The 18,354-nt window shown below is 29.7% G+C and overlaps 7 protein-coding genes across 13 annotated transcripts; 3 read left to right on the plus strand and 4 right to left on the minus strand.

Annotated features, from left to right (window-relative positions):
* Positions 1-791: 791 nt before the first annotated feature.
* Positions 792-4,189, minus strand: LOC122529666 (abl interactor 2). Of its 4 annotated transcripts, none has more exons than XM_043656000.1 (5): positions 4,055-4,189; positions 2,929-3,594; positions 2,502-2,828; positions 2,175-2,432; positions 792-2,103 (listed from the first exon to the last, which is right to left on the minus strand). In XM_043656000.1, exons 2-5 carry the CDS (start codon positions 3,542-3,544, stop codon positions 1,940-1,942), a joined length of 1,365 nt encoding a protein of 454 aa, XP_043511935.1. In that variant the 5' UTR covers positions 3,545-3,594; positions 4,055-4,189; the 3' UTR covers positions 792-1,939. The 4 variants fall into 4 exon arrangements, with proteins under 4 accessions (XP_043511935.1, XP_043511934.1, XP_043511933.1 ...); XM_043655999.1 differs by having other exon boundaries at positions 2,929-3,567; positions 3,999-4,135; XM_043655998.1 differs by having other exon boundaries at positions 3,999-4,135.
* Positions 4,190-4,669: 480 nt separating this feature from the next.
* LOC122529667 (TELO2-interacting protein 2-like) lies at positions 4,670-6,461 on the plus strand. Its single transcript, XM_043656001.1, has 5 exons — positions 4,670-5,288; positions 5,363-5,491; positions 5,572-5,733; positions 5,800-6,006; positions 6,094-6,461. The coding sequence occupies exons 1-5, from the start codon at positions 4,752-4,754 to the stop codon at positions 6,361-6,363; spliced, it is 1,305 nt and encodes a 434-aa protein (XP_043511936.1). The 5' UTR covers positions 4,670-4,751; the 3' UTR covers positions 6,364-6,461.
* Positions 6,462-7,109: 648 nt separating this feature from the next.
* Positions 7,110-9,706, plus strand: LOC122529658 (probable cytochrome P450 304a1). The gene is made up of 7 exons (XM_043655977.1): positions 7,110-7,244; positions 7,404-7,655; positions 7,734-7,906; positions 7,980-8,249; positions 8,333-8,619; positions 8,712-8,968; positions 9,039-9,706. The coding sequence occupies exons 1-7, from the start codon at positions 7,154-7,156 to the stop codon at positions 9,221-9,223; spliced, it is 1,515 nt and encodes a 504-aa protein (XP_043511912.1). The 5' UTR covers positions 7,110-7,153; the 3' UTR covers positions 9,224-9,706.
* LOC122529663 (signal peptidase complex catalytic subunit SEC11A) lies at positions 9,406-11,410 on the minus strand. Its single transcript, XM_043655989.1, has 4 exons — positions 11,226-11,410; positions 11,026-11,135; positions 10,607-10,756; positions 9,406-10,522 (listed from the first exon to the last, which is right to left on the minus strand). The coding sequence occupies exons 1-4, from the start codon at positions 11,271-11,273 to the stop codon at positions 10,288-10,290; spliced, it is 543 nt and encodes a 180-aa protein (XP_043511924.1). The 5' UTR covers positions 11,274-11,410; the 3' UTR covers positions 9,406-10,287.
* Positions 11,411-11,864: 454 nt separating this feature from the next.
* LOC122529659 lies at positions 11,865-13,241 on the minus strand. Of its 2 annotated transcripts, none has more exons than XM_043655979.1 (3): positions 12,782-13,241; positions 12,491-12,705; positions 11,865-12,408 (listed from the first exon to the last, which is right to left on the minus strand). In XM_043655979.1, the coding sequence occupies exons 1-3, from the start codon at positions 13,084-13,086 to the stop codon at positions 11,957-11,959; spliced, it is 972 nt and encodes a 323-aa protein (XP_043511914.1). In that variant the 5' UTR covers positions 13,087-13,241; the 3' UTR covers positions 11,865-11,956. The 2 variants fall into 2 exon arrangements, with proteins under 2 accessions (XP_043511914.1, XP_043511913.1); XM_043655978.1 differs by having other exon boundaries at positions 11,865-12,420.
* LOC122529660 (ELMO domain-containing protein 2) lies at positions 12,385-15,184 on the plus strand. 3 transcript variants are annotated; one of them, XM_043655982.1, is made up of 2 exons: positions 12,385-12,401; positions 13,895-15,184. In XM_043655982.1, the coding sequence occupies exon 2, from the start codon at positions 13,932-13,934 to the stop codon at positions 14,790-14,792; it is 861 nt and encodes a 286-aa protein (XP_043511917.1). In that variant the 5' UTR covers positions 12,385-12,401; positions 13,895-13,931; the 3' UTR covers positions 14,793-15,184. The 3 variants fall into 3 exon arrangements, with proteins under 3 accessions (XP_043511917.1, XP_043511915.1, XP_043511916.1); XM_043655980.1 differs by lacking the exon at positions 12,385-12,401 and adding an exon at positions 13,288-13,403; XM_043655981.1 differs by lacking the exon at positions 12,385-12,401 and adding an exon at positions 13,379-13,475.
* Positions 15,111-17,384, minus strand: LOC122529662 (thioredoxin domain-containing protein). The gene is made up of 6 exons (XM_043655988.1): positions 17,072-17,384; positions 16,604-16,789; positions 16,384-16,522; positions 16,133-16,294; positions 15,893-16,018; positions 15,111-15,810 (listed from the first exon to the last, which is right to left on the minus strand). Exons 1-6 carry the CDS (start codon positions 17,199-17,201, stop codon positions 15,663-15,665), a joined length of 891 nt encoding a protein of 296 aa, XP_043511923.1. The 5' UTR covers positions 17,202-17,384; the 3' UTR covers positions 15,111-15,662.
* Between the last annotated feature and the right edge of the window lie 970 nt (positions 17,385-18,354).

Genomic DNA, 18,354 nt, shown 5'->3' on the forward strand with positions numbered 1-18,354 from the left:
ATCAACTTATACCTGACTTTCGCATAATCGTGCTATCAACACATCTGAACCGCTTTATACTACTTTTTTCAGCGTCGGATTAAAATGTCAGTTTACCACTTACTAAATCTCCCGTACAAGTGTATAAAAGATTCAAAAAGTATCAAGTATTAGTATTATAATTGTACATCTTTTTCCCTTGTTATTTTAGCAAACGAAACCTCTTAAACTACAACTTTCAATCGACAATTCCTACTATTAAAAAGAAGAGCTCCATCCAGAAAAATATCTCGCAATGTATTATAAGAATAAATAATAACAAAAAGAAAAAGAAACGTTTCTTCTTTCCCTTTAGCACAATCTCACTTTCATACGACTTCTTTTAAGGACGATATGTAAGGATAGCTTGGTGCTACATTCTCAAAGTTGAGCCATTTTTCTACTGTTACACGGTTCTCGTGGCCAGGTGCCTTTTTCCTATTTTCTTTCCACTAGTTTCCACGAATCTTCTACTGTAAGAATTTATGTATGTTAATCTCGTGGGTGTCATTATTGGCTTGCCAGAGAAAATGTTTACAGTTAGAAACTGTACGTAATTCTATGGTTCCGATATATTCTACCAGATGAAAGCTTCCCATGGCGAATAATTGATCGTTGAGACCGATTGCAAAAAGAATCTCAAATAGGATAGCTTTGAGCATAAAATTGATAGCATAAATGGAAGCAATTGTGAAGTAATTGAACGAAAGCAAAGTTACTTGTGGCTTGAAATAACGTGAAATTAGGGGGAACTAATAAAATGATCGCGACTGCTGGATAAACGTCCGCAATTTTATTACAATTCTTTTATTTGATTCTAAATACAATTGTATTCGTACATTCATTATACTTCCCTAATAAGAAATAAAATCTTCCATTAAAATTCCTATTAAAATTAAAGATTCCATTTTCTATCCACTAGTTATTCGTTTGAAAATCCTGCCTTAATTCTCCTGTATCAATTCTGTGATAATTCTTCAAAATATGTAATCCTCTTGAGAACGAGACCTTTATTGTCAATACAAGTTTTTAGCTTACATAAAAGAATAATTTAGTGAGAAATGAGAAAGAGATAATCGCAGCATTACTCGGCCAATTAAGAGATACTTATATCTGTTTTAATAGTCCATTAATGAGTAGTACCGTACAAAATGCTTCTATTATGCGGTACGTAATTAAATGAAATCATTACGTCTTAAACGATTCATGTGCTCGTTAACTGACTCTATTAAGAATATATTACGACCTGGTATACTTCCTAAGACAATCAAATGAGGATTAATTTCGTCGACTTAATTTTACGAGAAATAAAATTCTAAGATTGATACACTGCTAACCATTAAAATAAAACAATTTATATTACAAAGTCACATTCAGTATAAGGCGCAAAGATTCTCGTTACACGACAACAGGACGTTTGGTATTTTGATTGCTCATTAATCTAATACTAACATCGTACTGATTACGCTTAAGATACATAAATATAATTAATAGCTAACTGATTATATAATGGAATAACAATTAATTAATAATTATATTCCTTTATGCATATGTGTATATAAATATGATCTATTGGAATCGAGATAAAATAATATCCACCGAAGATAATACTATTTACCAAAAAATACACTTTCTTATGTTGATATAAAGATCGGTTAGTTTGATTTTTAGAAAATTCGCATGATATTTGAGATTTTTATGGAAGAATCTGAAATTTACACATTTATCACCTTTCACATTATATTTTATATTATGTTTTCTCATGTATCCTCGCATCGATCATGTTAGTATAGTCTTACGATTATTACAGATATTAAAGATATTAAAATCAAGGAACGTGTCCCTTGAATTTGCAGTCTTCTGTGAATAACCACCGATATTCACAATTTTGATATATCTAAATGCAACATTGAAGCACTTATTAAACACAAGGTTCTACATAATTTCCGGGAAACAAACCCGTTATACCATCCATGACTCCCTCCCACCACCCATCGTCATTTTTTTTCAGTACATAAATCACAGAGCTTTCCTGAAAGCTCAACTCATCCTCTTTGTCGGCATAATAGTCATATATTGCCACAACTAAAACGATAATTTGATTACATCTTAATGCTACTTAAATATTCTGTAATATAAAAAGTATCACGACATACCTTTCTCGATATAATTCTTTGGAACCCAACCAGGGAGATCTTCTTCATCTGGAACAATAGGCATAATAGCACCGCTAGATTGTGTAGGCCTACCAAATTGCGGATGTTCTTCTTGCTCTGGTGGTGGTGGCGGTGGTAATGGTGGGCTATTTGCACCACTACTTCGACTAACTTGATGACCTAATCTTTCTGATAAAGTGTGATAATTCGTAAAATCTAACGTATTGCCAGTTATGCCGACTAATGGCGAAGGTGGTGCTAGAAATGAAAATCGATATTAATTCCTTAGGTATATTACTTAAACTTAATTTCAATCTAAACACTTACGAGGCATACTATTATGTTCTTGGACATAGCCTGCTGTTACACTAGGTGGTGCTGGTGGTGGTGTTTGTGGATGACTTTGCAATGGATGAACTGTTCCTACTTGAGGTGGTGAAGTATGTTGGGTTACAGTGTTTGTATGTGCATTGTGATTGGTATTATGAGTTGCATGAGATGTGGTATGTGCATGTAAAGGTAATGTACTATAACCAGGGCCACGTTCTCTTCTTGGATGACCCAATGGATAATTAGGAGCATAATGACTAGGAACTTGAGGTGGAGCAACTGCAGGTGGTGTCCTGTATTCTCGTGATCCTTTGCTCAATGTTCCTAGTGTAAAAGCAAAGAAATTTATATTAAATAGTTCAAAATTACTTTAAAGTAAATATATATATATATATATATATTTTTTTTTTTTTTTTGTATTTACCAGTTCTTACTGTTTGAGGAGGAGTAGGTGGTTTAGTGGTAGGAGCCGGTCCTACCATAGCAGCACCTAATCCAGAAGCAGTAGAAGTTGCCCCTAAACTTTGTACACTGCCTTGACTTCCACCACGTTGTTTGCTCCTCGGAGTACCACTACTACGTACTCCATGTCCAATATCATCCAAGATTGTATAATCAATGCTTTTTCTTACATATTTAATTGGTTTCTCAGGATTTGCTGGTGCAATGATTTTGTACTGACGTACTGTGATTTTGTTAGCTGTTAGTACTCCAATCTCTCTTCTAGCTACTTTCTCTTTGTGTATCATAACTGTTTGAGCAATATGATTCATTTGACTTTCCATCTCAGCAAGCTGAGATGTTTGTAAATCCAATAGTTGCAAAAAATTATAAGCAAGGGTATTTATTTGATAGGCTACACTAGCCAGTGATTGAGTGGTAAAATTTTTGGTTTCTTCTAAAGCTATTCTCTTGTTTTCTGCTTGAAAATAATTAGCTTCGCAATAATCAGCAACCCTCTCAAGATTTATATGATTATCAGCCAAATTGTTCCTTCCCTCAGGAATTTCCTGACCAAGAAATGCTGCTAACTCTGCCATGACTTCAGAATCACTGCCTACTCCTGATGATACACAATAAGAGCCTGATCCTTAAGAGAACCAGAATAACATTTAAAAAGATTTGTAAATTTTACTTTATGCTTATGTAGATGACATTCTGGAGTACATCGTAAAATGATTATACTTAAAATGATACTATATGCAATGATTGAATTAATAAAATAAAACACAAAATAACGAATTTACATAATTTTGAGGTTATGTAACTTTCGCAAGAAACTCGTAAAAAATTTTCCAAATAACGAAAATAATATTAATATAATAATAAAATGCTTTTCTATTGCTCGAACGAAAAAATAAGAAATTACTAACTAATGTTCGAAGGGCGGTGTCCCATATATAGAAAGCAAAATGGAGGAGAAACAAAGGCTAATCATAGAAAATGAAACATCGATACGATAAATGATTTGAAAATAATAGAAAATGAACTAACGGTACTCAGCCATGTCGTAACTACCAGCTACTACACCTTCTTTAATTCATAATTACCAAGGATCTTAGAAACTGATAAAAAATAAACAATTGTCGTTAAGCGACACGACGTTCAGTATGGACGTATAATGCACCGAACGCTATTGGACAGCGTTCATTGTAATTTCCAAACAGTTAAACACAAGTATTCTGGATTTTGGTTAAAGTGACACGAATACGATTGCCGTATACTCATTAAGTAACTGACTAGCAATGACATATTAAACGATACGATTAAAGAAAGGAAGATTGTACAAAAGAGAAAGGTGATAGATAGTTCGAGACCTCGTATGGTTTATATCGATTACTTTTTCGAGACATCGAACATTACAAAATATAGTAGTTACATCGTAAATCTACAAGGATTAGACCAGTAGAAGAAACATCCAGCTAAAATAATAACAAAATATTGGATATTGTCGAATATATGCAAAAATTTTTGTCAAATTATCATATGTACAGCATACGCTTTGGCAACAAGTAGTATTCTTTGTGTTGAGTACTCAAACCGATCGAAGAGGTTAAAGTTCGTAAATGTCAACAATTATTTGTTGATTAAGACGACCAAAACGGAAGTTGTTAACTGAAACACCATAATTTGGAAAATGATATGTTTTGTGTATATCTGTGACATTAATAAGTCGTTACGAAAAAGTTGATTCGCAAGGAAGTAATTATTACCTTTTGACGGACTCTTGGACAATTAATTCTTAAAATGAATAATCTCTTAATAGGATTGGAATCTCTAAAAATTACAAGCGATATTTCTGAGGAAGACTTATGGACTGGATGCATTGATCTTATTCAAAAGAGTTATGTTACTGAGATAACCGTCGGTGTTAGTCGTCCATGCGAGGAAAAAGATTTTAGAGAGTATAGACAAATTATAGACAAAAATTTGCAAAATATCAAGTTTATGCTTCAGCATATCATTCACTGTCGTAATGAAAAAACCATACAAATAAAGCCAGACACATTAATAGTAAAGACATTTACTATTAATCTATTATTACTCATTGGAGAACATCATGAAAAAAATGTTTGGAACAATGCAGAATCTGTGTTTATCTCTAAAGAGCTGCAAAGCGAAATCTTGGGGTTACATAGATGTGAAAGTATTTCACAACTTTTAATGGAACAAGATAACTTTATCACAGTATTATTAGCATTAAGGCCTAAATTATTGAAAGATTCTTGGAAAACTTATCCAGCAGCTGTCGTATGTTACAAATGGATTTTATATCAAATCGAGGTAGACAAATTGAATTGAACAGAACAAAAATCATAAATCTAATTACGTGTTAAAATGTTGTTTTTTTTTTATAGAAACCAGTTTTATATAATCATATTGGTGATGTGCTTCCAACAGCTTTAATAATTGTTGATGATTATGTGCCAGAAAACGTTGTACTAGGGCTTGAATGTTTATATCAAATTATTCAGCATTCTCACTTGGTAAAAATCTATATTACATAAATTTGAGTTATTATGTTGTTTATCAATGTAGATTACTAATTTTAACTGTGATTATTTAGAAAAAAGGATTGATTGATACTGGATATGCCAAAGTGGTTTTTCATACTTTAGAGAATTTAAGTCATCAAAGAGAAGCCAAATATGTAATTTTGATATATAAATGTTTAGCAAATTTATTAGCTACCATTGAACATTGGGATAATACATTAAATGTATTTGAGGTAAATTTAAAAAATTAGTACTTACTAATGTATTAATTTAAATATAAACTTTTAATGTTGTTACAGTGGACAAGGAGGGATGATATTTTAGCTGTTCTGTTGGATAATATGGAATTTGAACAAAATGTGGAATTGAGACGTGTGTATATGTTGAGCTTGCCTCAATTCTTAACTAATATTGGTTGTGCCAAGTGGTGCGAAAGATTAACAAGAATACTTTCTGAATATTGTGAACATCATACAGATTTAAGAACATTGAAAGCAACATTAGAGGTATAATATCTTTATAATATCTTTATATATATATATAATTTAATATTATTTTATTATTTTTATTATATATTAAACAAAATTTTTCAGACTGCAAAAACCTTCCTATTAATGTTTCATCTTCGAGTGGCAGCTCACTGTGTACCTCTGTATACTGCTTTCTTGAAACTGCATTTTGATTTAGCTAAAACTCCAGTATTTGATAAGGAAATAATGCAAAACTTAGAAGATTGTATTTGTTTATTATATAAATTATCTCCAAATGTTGGTTATGCAGTAATGAATGATGATCGAATGCGTTCGGTGATAACAAATAGTTTACAAGTAGCATGTTTAGGAGATACTAAGTATTTTCAGTGAATGAACGCTGTAAATTAATTAAATCATGGGCTATAATATTTAAAAAAAGAAAATATTTTTTGTAGTTTCATAGAATATAGTATGATAAAATATAATAGATAATTCTTAGATATTTTACGTTGTGATTTAATAAATTCAAAAGATGTATGATACTTTGTATTATAAAATAGAGATTTTTGTTAGAAGTTATCGTAATTGAAAATATCCTTATAATCTTATATTAAAATAAATTAAATTAAATAAATAAATAAGAAATTACAGAATTAGCGACTAACAATAAGTAAACTTTGTAATCTTTGTAATACTGTTGAAGCTCATACATTCTCATTGATATTTATTTAGATATATATATACCACTAGGCTGCAAGTTTTTATGCATATATATAAAAATTTAAAAATACATGGTGTAAAATATTCAATTTCCTACTGAGATACTATTTTTTAAATTATATTTTCAAAAATATGAATTTGTATAAATATCTGCAATCTAATAATGATTGCTATATATTATTTGCAGAAATATAATTTTTTTTCAAATTGTTTACATGAAGCTCTTTGTACTTTTTACAATTTTCCGAAAAATAAAGATTACGTACAAAAATTATAAAGATAATAAATAATCAATTGCTTGAGAAATAATAATCATTCGCATAAAATGCAATTTTGTACTTTGCACTAAAGATATGAACATAAACATAAACATAATAAAAAAAAAAACTGATAATGACTGACTTAAATAGAGATTGAAATAATTGAAAGTAATCATTCCGTGTTCCGAACTTATAAGAAAATGTTTTTATTTCTTATTATAATATTAGTTCTATTAATAGGATATCAAATTTATGAATTTGTCACCCGTACAACTCTACATAAACCACCTTGTAAGTTTCACTGAATTAAAATAATTCTGCATGCCATATGTTTTAAACAAATTTTTTTTCTGTATTATATCCTATAAATCATTCTAATTATATTCACTTATTTTTTTGTAATTTAAATATTTTATATTATTGTAATTTAAATATTTTATATTATAATAGGTATTCCGCGGTTACCAATAGTAGGATCTTATTGGTATTTATTATGGTATAATTATGAATTTCCTTTTAAAGCTATGACATATTATACAAATAAGTTGAAATCTAAAGTCCTGACATGTTATTTTGGTGGTTTTATGACTGTTATTGTGAATGATTATAACAGTATTAAAGAAGTTCTGATAAATAATGATTTCAATGGAAGATTATCCACCGTAGATGTTGTCTTAGCAAGAGCATTTGGACAATCATTAGGTATTTCCTCATGAAGAAAATTTAATACATTTATGAAAAAAATGCGGTAGTCGTGTTTTATACTGTATGAAATTTCAGGAATCTTTTTCACCGAAGGTTCATATTGGCAAGAGCAAAGAAGATTTATTCTTCGACATATGAGAGATTTTGGATTTGGTAGAAGACATGAGAAAATTGAAGCAGACACGATGGAAGAAATTGCAATTCTTATCGATATGTTAAAAAAAGGTCCCATTAACGATACGGAAAAGGTATATCAAAAGAAGTCTCAGTGAAAGTTTTGAAATTAAGTGTTACTAAGTGACATTTCTATGTAATTATTAGTCATTTCTAAAAAATGGTTCTGCACGGTTTCCGGATGTTTTATATCCACATGTTGCAAATGCTATATGGAATATAATGTTTGGCGAAAGATTCGATCGTTCAGAATATTATAAACTGAAATATCTTTGTGAATCTGCTATGATGTTTCAAAGAGCAGCTGACACTACGGGTGGAGCAATTTTTCAATTCTGGTTCTTGAAATATTTCGGAAATATGTTTGGATACAAAAATATGATGATAGGAAATTATCGTATGGTAGATTTCATTAAGGTATATTTAAATTTTCCATTTTTTTATTTTAAAATTATATCTTCAAAGTATTTCATAATTGTAAAATATTATGATTATTATAGGCACATTTAGAGAAAAGGAAACATTCAAATTATGATGACGATAATGGCTTAGTAGATCGATATTTAAAAGTTTTGAAAGGAGATATGAAGAAAAAATCTTTCTCCGAGAAACAACTTATTATGAGCCTTGTGGATTTCATGTTCCCAGCTATATCTGCACTACCAAGTGCTGTTGTACACGCAATTAAGCTTGTAATGCATCATCCAAAAGTAATGAAAAATGTACAAAAGGAAATAGATAGAGTGATTGGAACCGAAAGATTAGTTACATGGGAAGATAGAAAAAGGTATAATGCATATGAAAATATTCCATTAATATTAACAATATAATGAAAAGTATTTTATTAGAAAACCAAAAATGTTATGTTTTGTATTTTAGTTTGCCATATATCGAAGCAACAATACGTGAATCACTCAGATATGTAACTTTGACACCATTCGGTGTATTTCATAAAACAACAAAGGAAACTACTCTTTCTGGTTTTCATCTTGCCAAGGATACAATAGTTGTCACCAATTTATCAGGATTAAATACAGATGTCGATTTATGGGGTGATCCTGATAATTTTAGGCCTGAAAGATTTCTCAATGAAAATGGCCAATTGTGTAAAGACTTCACATTTCCTTTTGGATTTGGTATGTAAAGAATTTTTAATTCAGATCTCAGCAATACTATTAATAATGTGGTTTCTTTCTTTTGCATTAGGACATCGTGTGTGCGCAGGTGAAACTTACGCAAGATACAATATGTTCCAAATATTCGCTACATTGATGCAAAATTTTAACTTCTCCTTTATAGAGGGTGAACCGAATAGTCTTGAAGACATAATGTCAGGTTTAATCATTACTCCAAAAGAAACGTGGATTCGAGTGGAACCACGTTATACCTAATCGACATAAATAATCTTATATCAATGTTTATTTTTATATAATTAAATAGATATTTTTTAACTAAAAATATCACACTAATATTTTTTGTATATCTAATCGTTTTATTGAAACAATTTTTATTCTAATTTAATAACAATAATAACTACGAAACTAAGTATCCAGATTACAAATAAAATATCATATACAATTTGTATACTATAAATTTATTTCATAATTTGGAATAATCAAAAACAAAAATTACATTGCATTGAATAAACGTAATTAATATACAAAGATTTCCATTAAGAGTTAACTACAAACAAGTATCATTGGTTATACTATGTTTTCAATTTTTTTTTAGAATATTCAGTGCCTATAAAATAAAAACTTTATATACAGATATTTGCGAGTCTGGAGAAGATAGGGAAGATATGTTTAATCTTATGTGCCGTAAAAATTAAGAGCTTACTTAAATATATACATTTTAATGTTTATCTTCCCAAATTTTCCATTCTTTTCTTTCTCTTTTATACAGAATATTTATTGATTTTATGACCTCTTAATACGGAAAATAAACGTAACACAATAGTACTATAATAATTTTTACATTACAATTAAAAAATACAATTAGACATATAAAATATTGAAACTCGATATTTATACGTATAATGTCTTACACTGCTAATGAAAATTTTTGCAATTAATTTATTGAACGAATTAATGGATTTTATTCAAAATAATACTAGTATTACATGAAAATAAAAATGTTTGTACATTCAATTTTGCCAATAATGGCAGAACATTGTTTTTTAATACAGTACAAAAGTACTGCTGTTTTACACATATATCTTAATATTTTCTTATTACTATTGTAAATATACATACTGTTCTGCAAAACTATTACATTATCAACCTCTTGTGTACGAAAGGTTCTTCAAGTGGTATGAAATCAACAAGACATAAAATCACATTGTACATAGCTCCACATGTGTATTTGAATTATCAATTAGAATTTAATTTTACAATGCACTTTTTTGTAGATCTTCAAACAGTCTATTTCATGTGATTTCCCATATGAAATACCTTTATTCTCTATGTACCAGAACATATAATCCCAAACACATTAATACCGCATATTTAAATTTGGGATATTCATTCATGAATATTGTAACCATCCCTACATATGGTAAAAAACCCCTTGCTCTACCAACAACGTCTTTATGTGTCAACCATAATTGACCAGATGCATATAAACCTCTATCATCAACAGAATTATTATCACCCTTTGTTAGAAATTTAACAGTATTATTTTGGTCGCCCCTAAAATATATTAAAAATTTTTTCAATGATTCAATTTAAACTTATCTTTCACTTTGTTATTGCAAAAATTTTAAAAATACTTACTTTTCATGTAGTTTAAGTACTCTGTGTACAATTGGAATATCTCTACCCTCAACTTTAAAGACAACAATTTCTCCTACTCTGACTGGCTCATCTGGATAATTAGTTAAAAATAACAAATCTCCCCTATGAAAAGCTGGTTCCATACTACCGCTATAACATTAAAATTTTAATGCGAATTATAAAATATTAAATTAAACGTATAAGTTATATACAAAATAGAAAATTTAATTTATTCTTTATTTTACACATTTCATAACTTAAAATAATTCAAAATAAATAAATAATTTTTAATACGTAATATGCAATTCGTTGAAGAAAACATAGTTAATAAATAAACATAAAAAAACGATTTAAAAAATGAATTTATTCGTGCGAAAGATGCATCAAATGTAACACTATTAGGTTAAGTATTCAAATACCTGAGAACAACCACAATCGGACTTTCGCTACCTGTTACAACCATCAAGCCTTTCCAGATCATCAAAGCAGACGAAACAATCATACCAAAACTTAACATCTGATACAGGAACTGCAAAAAAACAGTGATAAAAACTATTTATCGACCATATGCGCTCGCTCGTAAGAATCTCTAATAACCCGAGCGAAGAAATTTATTTACCTGCCGTTTATTCATTCGACGCACATCGTCAAATATAGATTGCAACATTGTTACGACTGTTTCCTATAAAAATTACGATAACCAAGTAAACAAAACAATTTCAATACTCTACCGCTTGAACACAACCGGCAACAACCAGTCAACGTATCACCACGTCACGTAAACAATGAATAAGGAACGCTGGAACAAGTGGAACGATCCAAATGGAATAGTCCATATCCGTTAGTGAACGAAGGAACGCGCGCGGCAATACCTTCGAATAGCGTACCTCGGTTATTTTCTGCGATAAACGGTGTATTTTCAACTATTCCAGCTTAAATATTGTTTTAAACAAATCAGTTTGCACTAAAGTCGCTATACAATTGTAGTCTTACAAAGTTATTTAGTATACGCCTCAAATTTTCCAAAAATTTTCCAACTACACACTTTCCGGTGTCCATGACATTCCATCAAAGCGTCACATCAGTTTTAATTTGAATTGTAGTATGTCGCGAATTGTAGTATGTTTCTCAAGATTCTCGTCAAAACAGAAATATCTTTCGTGAAGTAAGAAGGCAAAACAACACAAAGGTATGTACATTTTTTTTTTTTTGCGATATATCATTTATTTATATATCATTTATTTATCATTCATGATGCCTAAAATTGTAATTTAGCGAAAATTGAAAAATATTATTGAAATCATTTATTGAATTTTACTTATTATTGAAAGTTATCGCGTAAAGAGGAATTTATCCGCAAAGTTTATCTGTCTTTGTCAGATCGTCGGATTTGAATCGAGCAACGAATATTTCTGGCGCCATATTGACTTCTGCGTCGATCTTTTGAAACTTGTAACGGTTACGCGTATCATTTTCGTTGAATGTATCGAGCTTCTGCACATTCGCAACAAAATCGGTTCTTTTGATGGAATCGCCATGGTTTTCTTCATCGAGATACCATTGCGATACCATCTCTTTCAGTGGTTGCAAATGATCTACGTTTTTTTGAACTTTCTCCAATTCCTCATTACAAAGTCGCTCCACTTCCATCAGTTTCTGTTTGTACGCATTCGCCATCATTTTCCATCGTGTATTATAACGTTTCTCTGCCTGGCTTAACGAATATTCGTCTTGATACTTAGCCAAACGTTTCTCATATTCGAGGATTGTCAATTCTGTGAACACATCCTCCGAAGTGATGTCTAAAATATCACCTATATATCATGAAAGAATAAATTTATTGTCAAAATATTTTATATTTCGTTTGCTCTTTCGAAAAATTACCCAAATTGTTGGATAATGGCGATTCGGCAGCATAAGCTGCCGCAGCTGCGCGTGCAGCGGCGGTTGCTTCCTCTAATGCCAATGCATCATCTTTCTCGCGTAAAAGTTGCAATTCTTCTCTTTCTTTTCTCCAAAGTTCTATTTCTTTCCTCAGTTCTTCCTTTAAATTCCTCATTACTTCATTGAGTGACTCTATGCGTTCCCGAAGAATGTAGCTATTAGTTATGAAAATTCAATATAATACATGATTTTTTTTCTTTAAAAAGATATATATATTAGCATAACACGTACTTTAAATCTTTATCATCTTGTTCATCTTCGACCAACTGTACACCGTCTAAAATCATTGAATCTTCCGGTTGTTCGAGAACAGCTGAGAGCTTTTCTAACGAATCGTCATTTTCATTCTCAGAAATATGATCATAATTCGGCAACATGCTTCCTAAATCCAACGTTAAGTCAACATCTGTTTGATCTTTTTTCCTGTGTTCCTCGTCTGATAATTCTTTGCATTGATTATCAACATTCTGAACGCTATCTGTGTTGCTTGAACTGTCTGTAGAAATTTCTGTCAAAGATCTATGTTCGTTTTCCATTTGTAATATTTTCTTGAAATTGCCGATTTGACAAACTTTTTAAACGAAGGTAGAGTATTTAAAAATGTAGTTGACTGAAGTTATTTTATTTTATGATATGATATTGTTTTTTCATTACATCCAGTTACTATAAAAAATATAATCACATGTTTATAAATATCGCGTATTTCTGAGGGTAAATATTCAAGGTGAAGTAGTAATTTTACATCAATTATCTCATAAGAACGATACAAATATTTAAAGTTCTATACTTTCTTTTTATGTATTACCACAATGTTTCGTTTTAAAAGAAAATCTACCATTTCTATACAACATAGGTACGTGTGCTATATTGAATTTTTTGGTACAGGATAATTGTAGTGAGTGGCCTCTTCTACCACTAATACTGTGTTAGTTTAGTAGGTTATTATTGATTTCAAGTTGAATATTTAAAAAATATTAATAATTTTCCCGTAATAATATAAAAGCTGCAGATTTGTTAATTACAAACAAATTGAATAGATGAAATTTTTTATTTACCACAATTAAACTTTCTGTCATACATGCAAGTTAGTTACGTTATTGCACAGGTTATGTGCATTGATTTTAATTGTAATAGTGAAAACAGGAAAACGTATTAAGAAATACGTTCCAAAGTGTTAATTTTCGAATCTCGTTATTTTAAATTAATGACAGAAACTATACATGTCGAGACACGATGACAGAAAGAGGTTAATTACAACTTGAATATAAAACGGTTATATCAAAGTTCTTAATTATCAGAAAACATGTTTGTATACTTCTGGTCACTAGTGTGCTGGTATTTCAGACCCATTGTAAAATGGTTATTAAGGCACACAACGCGAATGTGTGAACTCCAAAGAATTTGTTATGGAGAACTGTGTGGAGCACCAAGAACACTAGCTGTAGAAGAATCTCTTAAATTATCTAGGAATGCTAATATTAAAACTCTTATAGTCTATTTGAATGATTTTGCTGATCAACATGCAATCACAAAACAGACAAAACAAAAAATCTTGAAGGAAGCTATTGTCACCATATTGGTGACCAAGAAAATAAATCCGACAGCTCATCCTGACTTTGCCAAGTCATTTGGTAAATGTGTAGAATTAATTTGGGGCTATAGACAACTTTGCGTGGAATGTGAAGAGCTTAGAAAGACACCTTATGACGCTGATAATCCAGAGCACGAGTTATTATTGTTAAAATTGTGGAATTTGTTGATGCCTTATGAGCCTTTGGATGCTAGAGTTACCAAACAATGGCAACACATTGGCTTTCAAGGAGATGATCCTAAAACAGACTTTCGTGGAATGGGAATTTTGGGATTAGAAAATTTAGTTTATTTTGCTCAAGAATATCCCAGTGCTGCGACACATGTGTTGTCACATTCTACACATCCACGTTATGGTTATGCATTTGCCATAGTTGGCATAAATTTAACAAGTATGGCTCTAAGATTGTTAAGGGATGGAAGTGCCAAGACTCATATCTACAACTCTTCAAAGAGTTTTCCAACAATTCGTGCATTCCATCAACTTTATTGTTATCTTTTCTATGAATTTGATGGATTTTGGATTGATTCAAAACCAAGCAATATGATGGAATTTTCGTCCATACAAGAAAAATTTGAAAATAGTATCAGAATGGCACTAGCTGATTCATCTACTGTCTTTAGGATAAATATATCAGTTGATAATGTTTAAGATAGATGCAATATTTTCTGTTGATAAAACTAAAATTATCATAAACAGTGAACACTATTACTACAATGCACAAAGCTACTTGCTCCAATATATGTAGCACAAAAGTGTCTTGTGAATGAATAGTACAGCATTAATTATATATTGGAAACTACAAAGAGTATAAGATACAAAACAAAACATGATTATTCATGAAGTCATTAAGTTACAGAAAGATACAAAGATCTTAATGCATTTGATATTATATTTTTACTTTATTTTTCTACTGGTAATAAAGGTAATGAAGGTATGTGTTACCTAATGAATGTGAAGGGACTCACATTCAAACAAAAACATTTATTTATCACAAATAAGTTAAAGTACAACGTTTACCCAAATAAATATATTACTTTCAATCCGTTTTTATTTAATTTTTTAAATAGGTATATGTAAATATAAAATACTTTGTTATATTAATTCAGATGATTTTTTTCGGGAAAAGCATATCACATCTAGGAAATATTTTACCATGCGTGTTTTTCGAGAAATTTTAATTTAAAAATATTTATTGTAAAATGTAGAAAACACTTGTGTTAAAAAAAGATTTAGACGCAGTGACTATTACATATTTTATACGAAATAAAAACCGCAATTGTTAGAAATAAAATATATACGTATTTATATCTCTTTAAAACATCTATATTATGGGTACTGATCAAATATACAAAATTACGAAAATGGAAACTTATGTGACTTATTAAAAATATAAGAACAAGAGTTTGACTTTAATAGAAAAAACTCTATTCATCTCGTATATGTTCTGTGCTTTATATAAAATAACAAATGATAATTGATATAGTACCCATAATATGTGTCTCTGGTTAGACAAAATGATTAGTCCTTCTTTTGTGCCATCTCGGTTTTACGTCTGAATTTAGAGGCTACAGAAATTATAATAAATACACCTATCGTTATGCTGCCAAGTTTCATTATCCACGGATTTTCACGAAGGAAATTTGCAATCATTTGTACGAGATCGTCACTGAAACAGGAACGTATGTCATAATTGTACTACACTAATGTCCATATGTGTATAAAAGGCTGACAAATGTGTTCAAACTTACAATGGGCTTTGTGGTACAGGAACAGGCTCAGCACGTGCATTTCTGTACCATTCTTTTGCAAATGATATAAAAGAGTTAATGTCGTATTTTGAAATCTGATAACGATACATTTTACCATGTCTAAAGCTACAAGTACAAAATAAATTACGTTAAATGTTAAAATATCATACTGTGTCATTAATTCTATTCATTATCATAGCATTTTACATTGTTCTTATTATTTACTATTTACATACTTACAATATAAATTCAGGAGCTTCATAAACATTGAATCTTCTTGCTGTAGATGCTCCAGTTGTATACTTATCGATACGTGCTACATTAACCCTTTGCTTTAGTTTTGCACCTACAGCCTCCCACCTTGCAATCATTCTAACGCATTCCACACAGTCTGTACTATAACTGTTATTTAAAAAAAATTATACATTAAACATCTATGAAATAAAACATATGTAGATACATATAAGACATTAAGGGGAATGAAGACTTACAACATAACAAACCAATCCCCGGTTGTAGCTCCACTACTTGCCTGTGTTAGATGTTCAAATGTATCATCTGTTAGTTCCTTCACTGTAGGTTCTTTATTTTCAATGAACATAGTTAAAATTTCTTCAGCATTCAAAGGTCCTAGATGAATAGATATAAATTGATAAGTTAATAAAAGTATTTTTTATCGAAATATATTCCTTTTAATGTTAACATTTATACCATCGTAAAGTAAAGGCATTCCATGTCTAAAGAACACAAGTGCTGGTTCTTTATCAGTACTGTAAAGACGAAGTAATTGACTATCAACAGTTTTCACAACCCAAGCGGATAAGGAATTTACCAAATCTTCTCTCAAGTGGATCATCTCATTCTCATAGTTTTCACATGTTGTACAATCTTTGTTTGCTATAAATATTATACACGTATTATATAAATAGTATATAGATATAAATATTTATACATACAAATTGATAGCTAAATAAATTAGAATTTACAATATGAAAAGGGCAAGAAAATAAAGTTGAAATAGAATTTTCATGCAGTAGGTTATGTCAGAATTTGTGAAAAATATTATTTTTCCAATATTTTGTAAATTCACTTAATATTAATTATTGAAAAGATGTTTTCAATCAGATGAAGAGAAAGATATATATATATATATATATGTAAACACGAATCAAAACTCACTGAAAAGCACCACTACATATTTCTCAGTTTTTATGAGATTTATGAGTTCTTCATCACTCACTGTTTCCAGATTGGCAGAATGAATACCAACAAAACTACATATCAATATAAAAAGTATTATTCGTAACATTTTGTATTGAATTAGATCAACAATATTGATTAGAATATCTTCGCCGACAACCTGTATACGTCAAAGAGGTTAACATTCCTGTTCCATTTCATTTTATTTCATTTTACTCTGGTGGAACTGTTCGAAATTACAAAAGCTACAATTTTTTTTTAAATCCCTGTTAATGATTTAAGCTTAACCAAATTATTATGTTATTCATAATTTTTCCCAAGATCTTTATAATAAATCGGTTTTCATACTCCTAAAGTTTAACACATACATATATATTTCATCTGAAAAATAGAGATACAATTAATGAAATAATGGCATTTGAATTTATTTTATAAAATGTAAAAGTGGATAATTTAATAAGTACAAATTTAGTCGCGTATTTTTTGAACTTTTTTTGAATGATTTTAAAAACATCGGTACGCTTTATTTATTTTACAGATTTCTTTTAATTTGAAGCTTGAGTTGCTTACATCTTGCATATCTCTGAAAGTTTTAATGTACGTTTGTAAATATTTTGCTGGTTTAATAGTAAAGTAAAAACAAATATTGCAGAATAGCATGCTTTGCGTGTATCTTTAAAAAGCGATATGTAGTATGTTTGACAAACAGAACAACTAACTTCGCACAATTATTTTTACTACAATTTTAGTTCTTTCGATATTTTATCGATTTTGTATATATTTAAGAAATATTCCATTAGTGCTTGTGATATAATTCTTTCGCAATATTTGTAATATTCTTCCTTTACGTAATAAAAAACACGAAAAGTTATGTATCAAATCAGAGTTATCTATCAATAAATATTTTCTAACTATGTGTTACGGGGCATACAATAATTATGGTAAAAAGTTGATAATAGCTTCTTGCTTTTAATTATTTAACTTGTTATCGACTAATTGATAAACTAAATGAATGGATGACTAAAGATGGAAGTCAAAAATAATTTTAGCATATGAATTCATTAGTTATGAATTAATTATGAATTAGTTATGAATTAGTTTAATTACGTATAATTAGAAAGTTCGATAACTGATAATTAATATTTTAGTAACCCATATTGAGTATACTAAATATTTTAAATTCAGCAAGTTAGTTGAATTATTATTCGAACTATTCTCTCGAATCGAACATATTTCAAATCTTCAAACGTTTATAAGTGATT

The sequence above is a fragment of the Frieseomelitta varia genome, unplaced genomic scaffold (genome assembly GCF_011392965.1).
Source record: "Frieseomelitta varia isolate USP_RPSP 00005682 unplaced genomic scaffold, Fvar_1.2 scaffold_30, whole genome shotgun sequence".
Taxonomy (NCBI): Eukaryota; Metazoa; Arthropoda; class Insecta; order Hymenoptera; family Apidae; genus Frieseomelitta; species Frieseomelitta varia.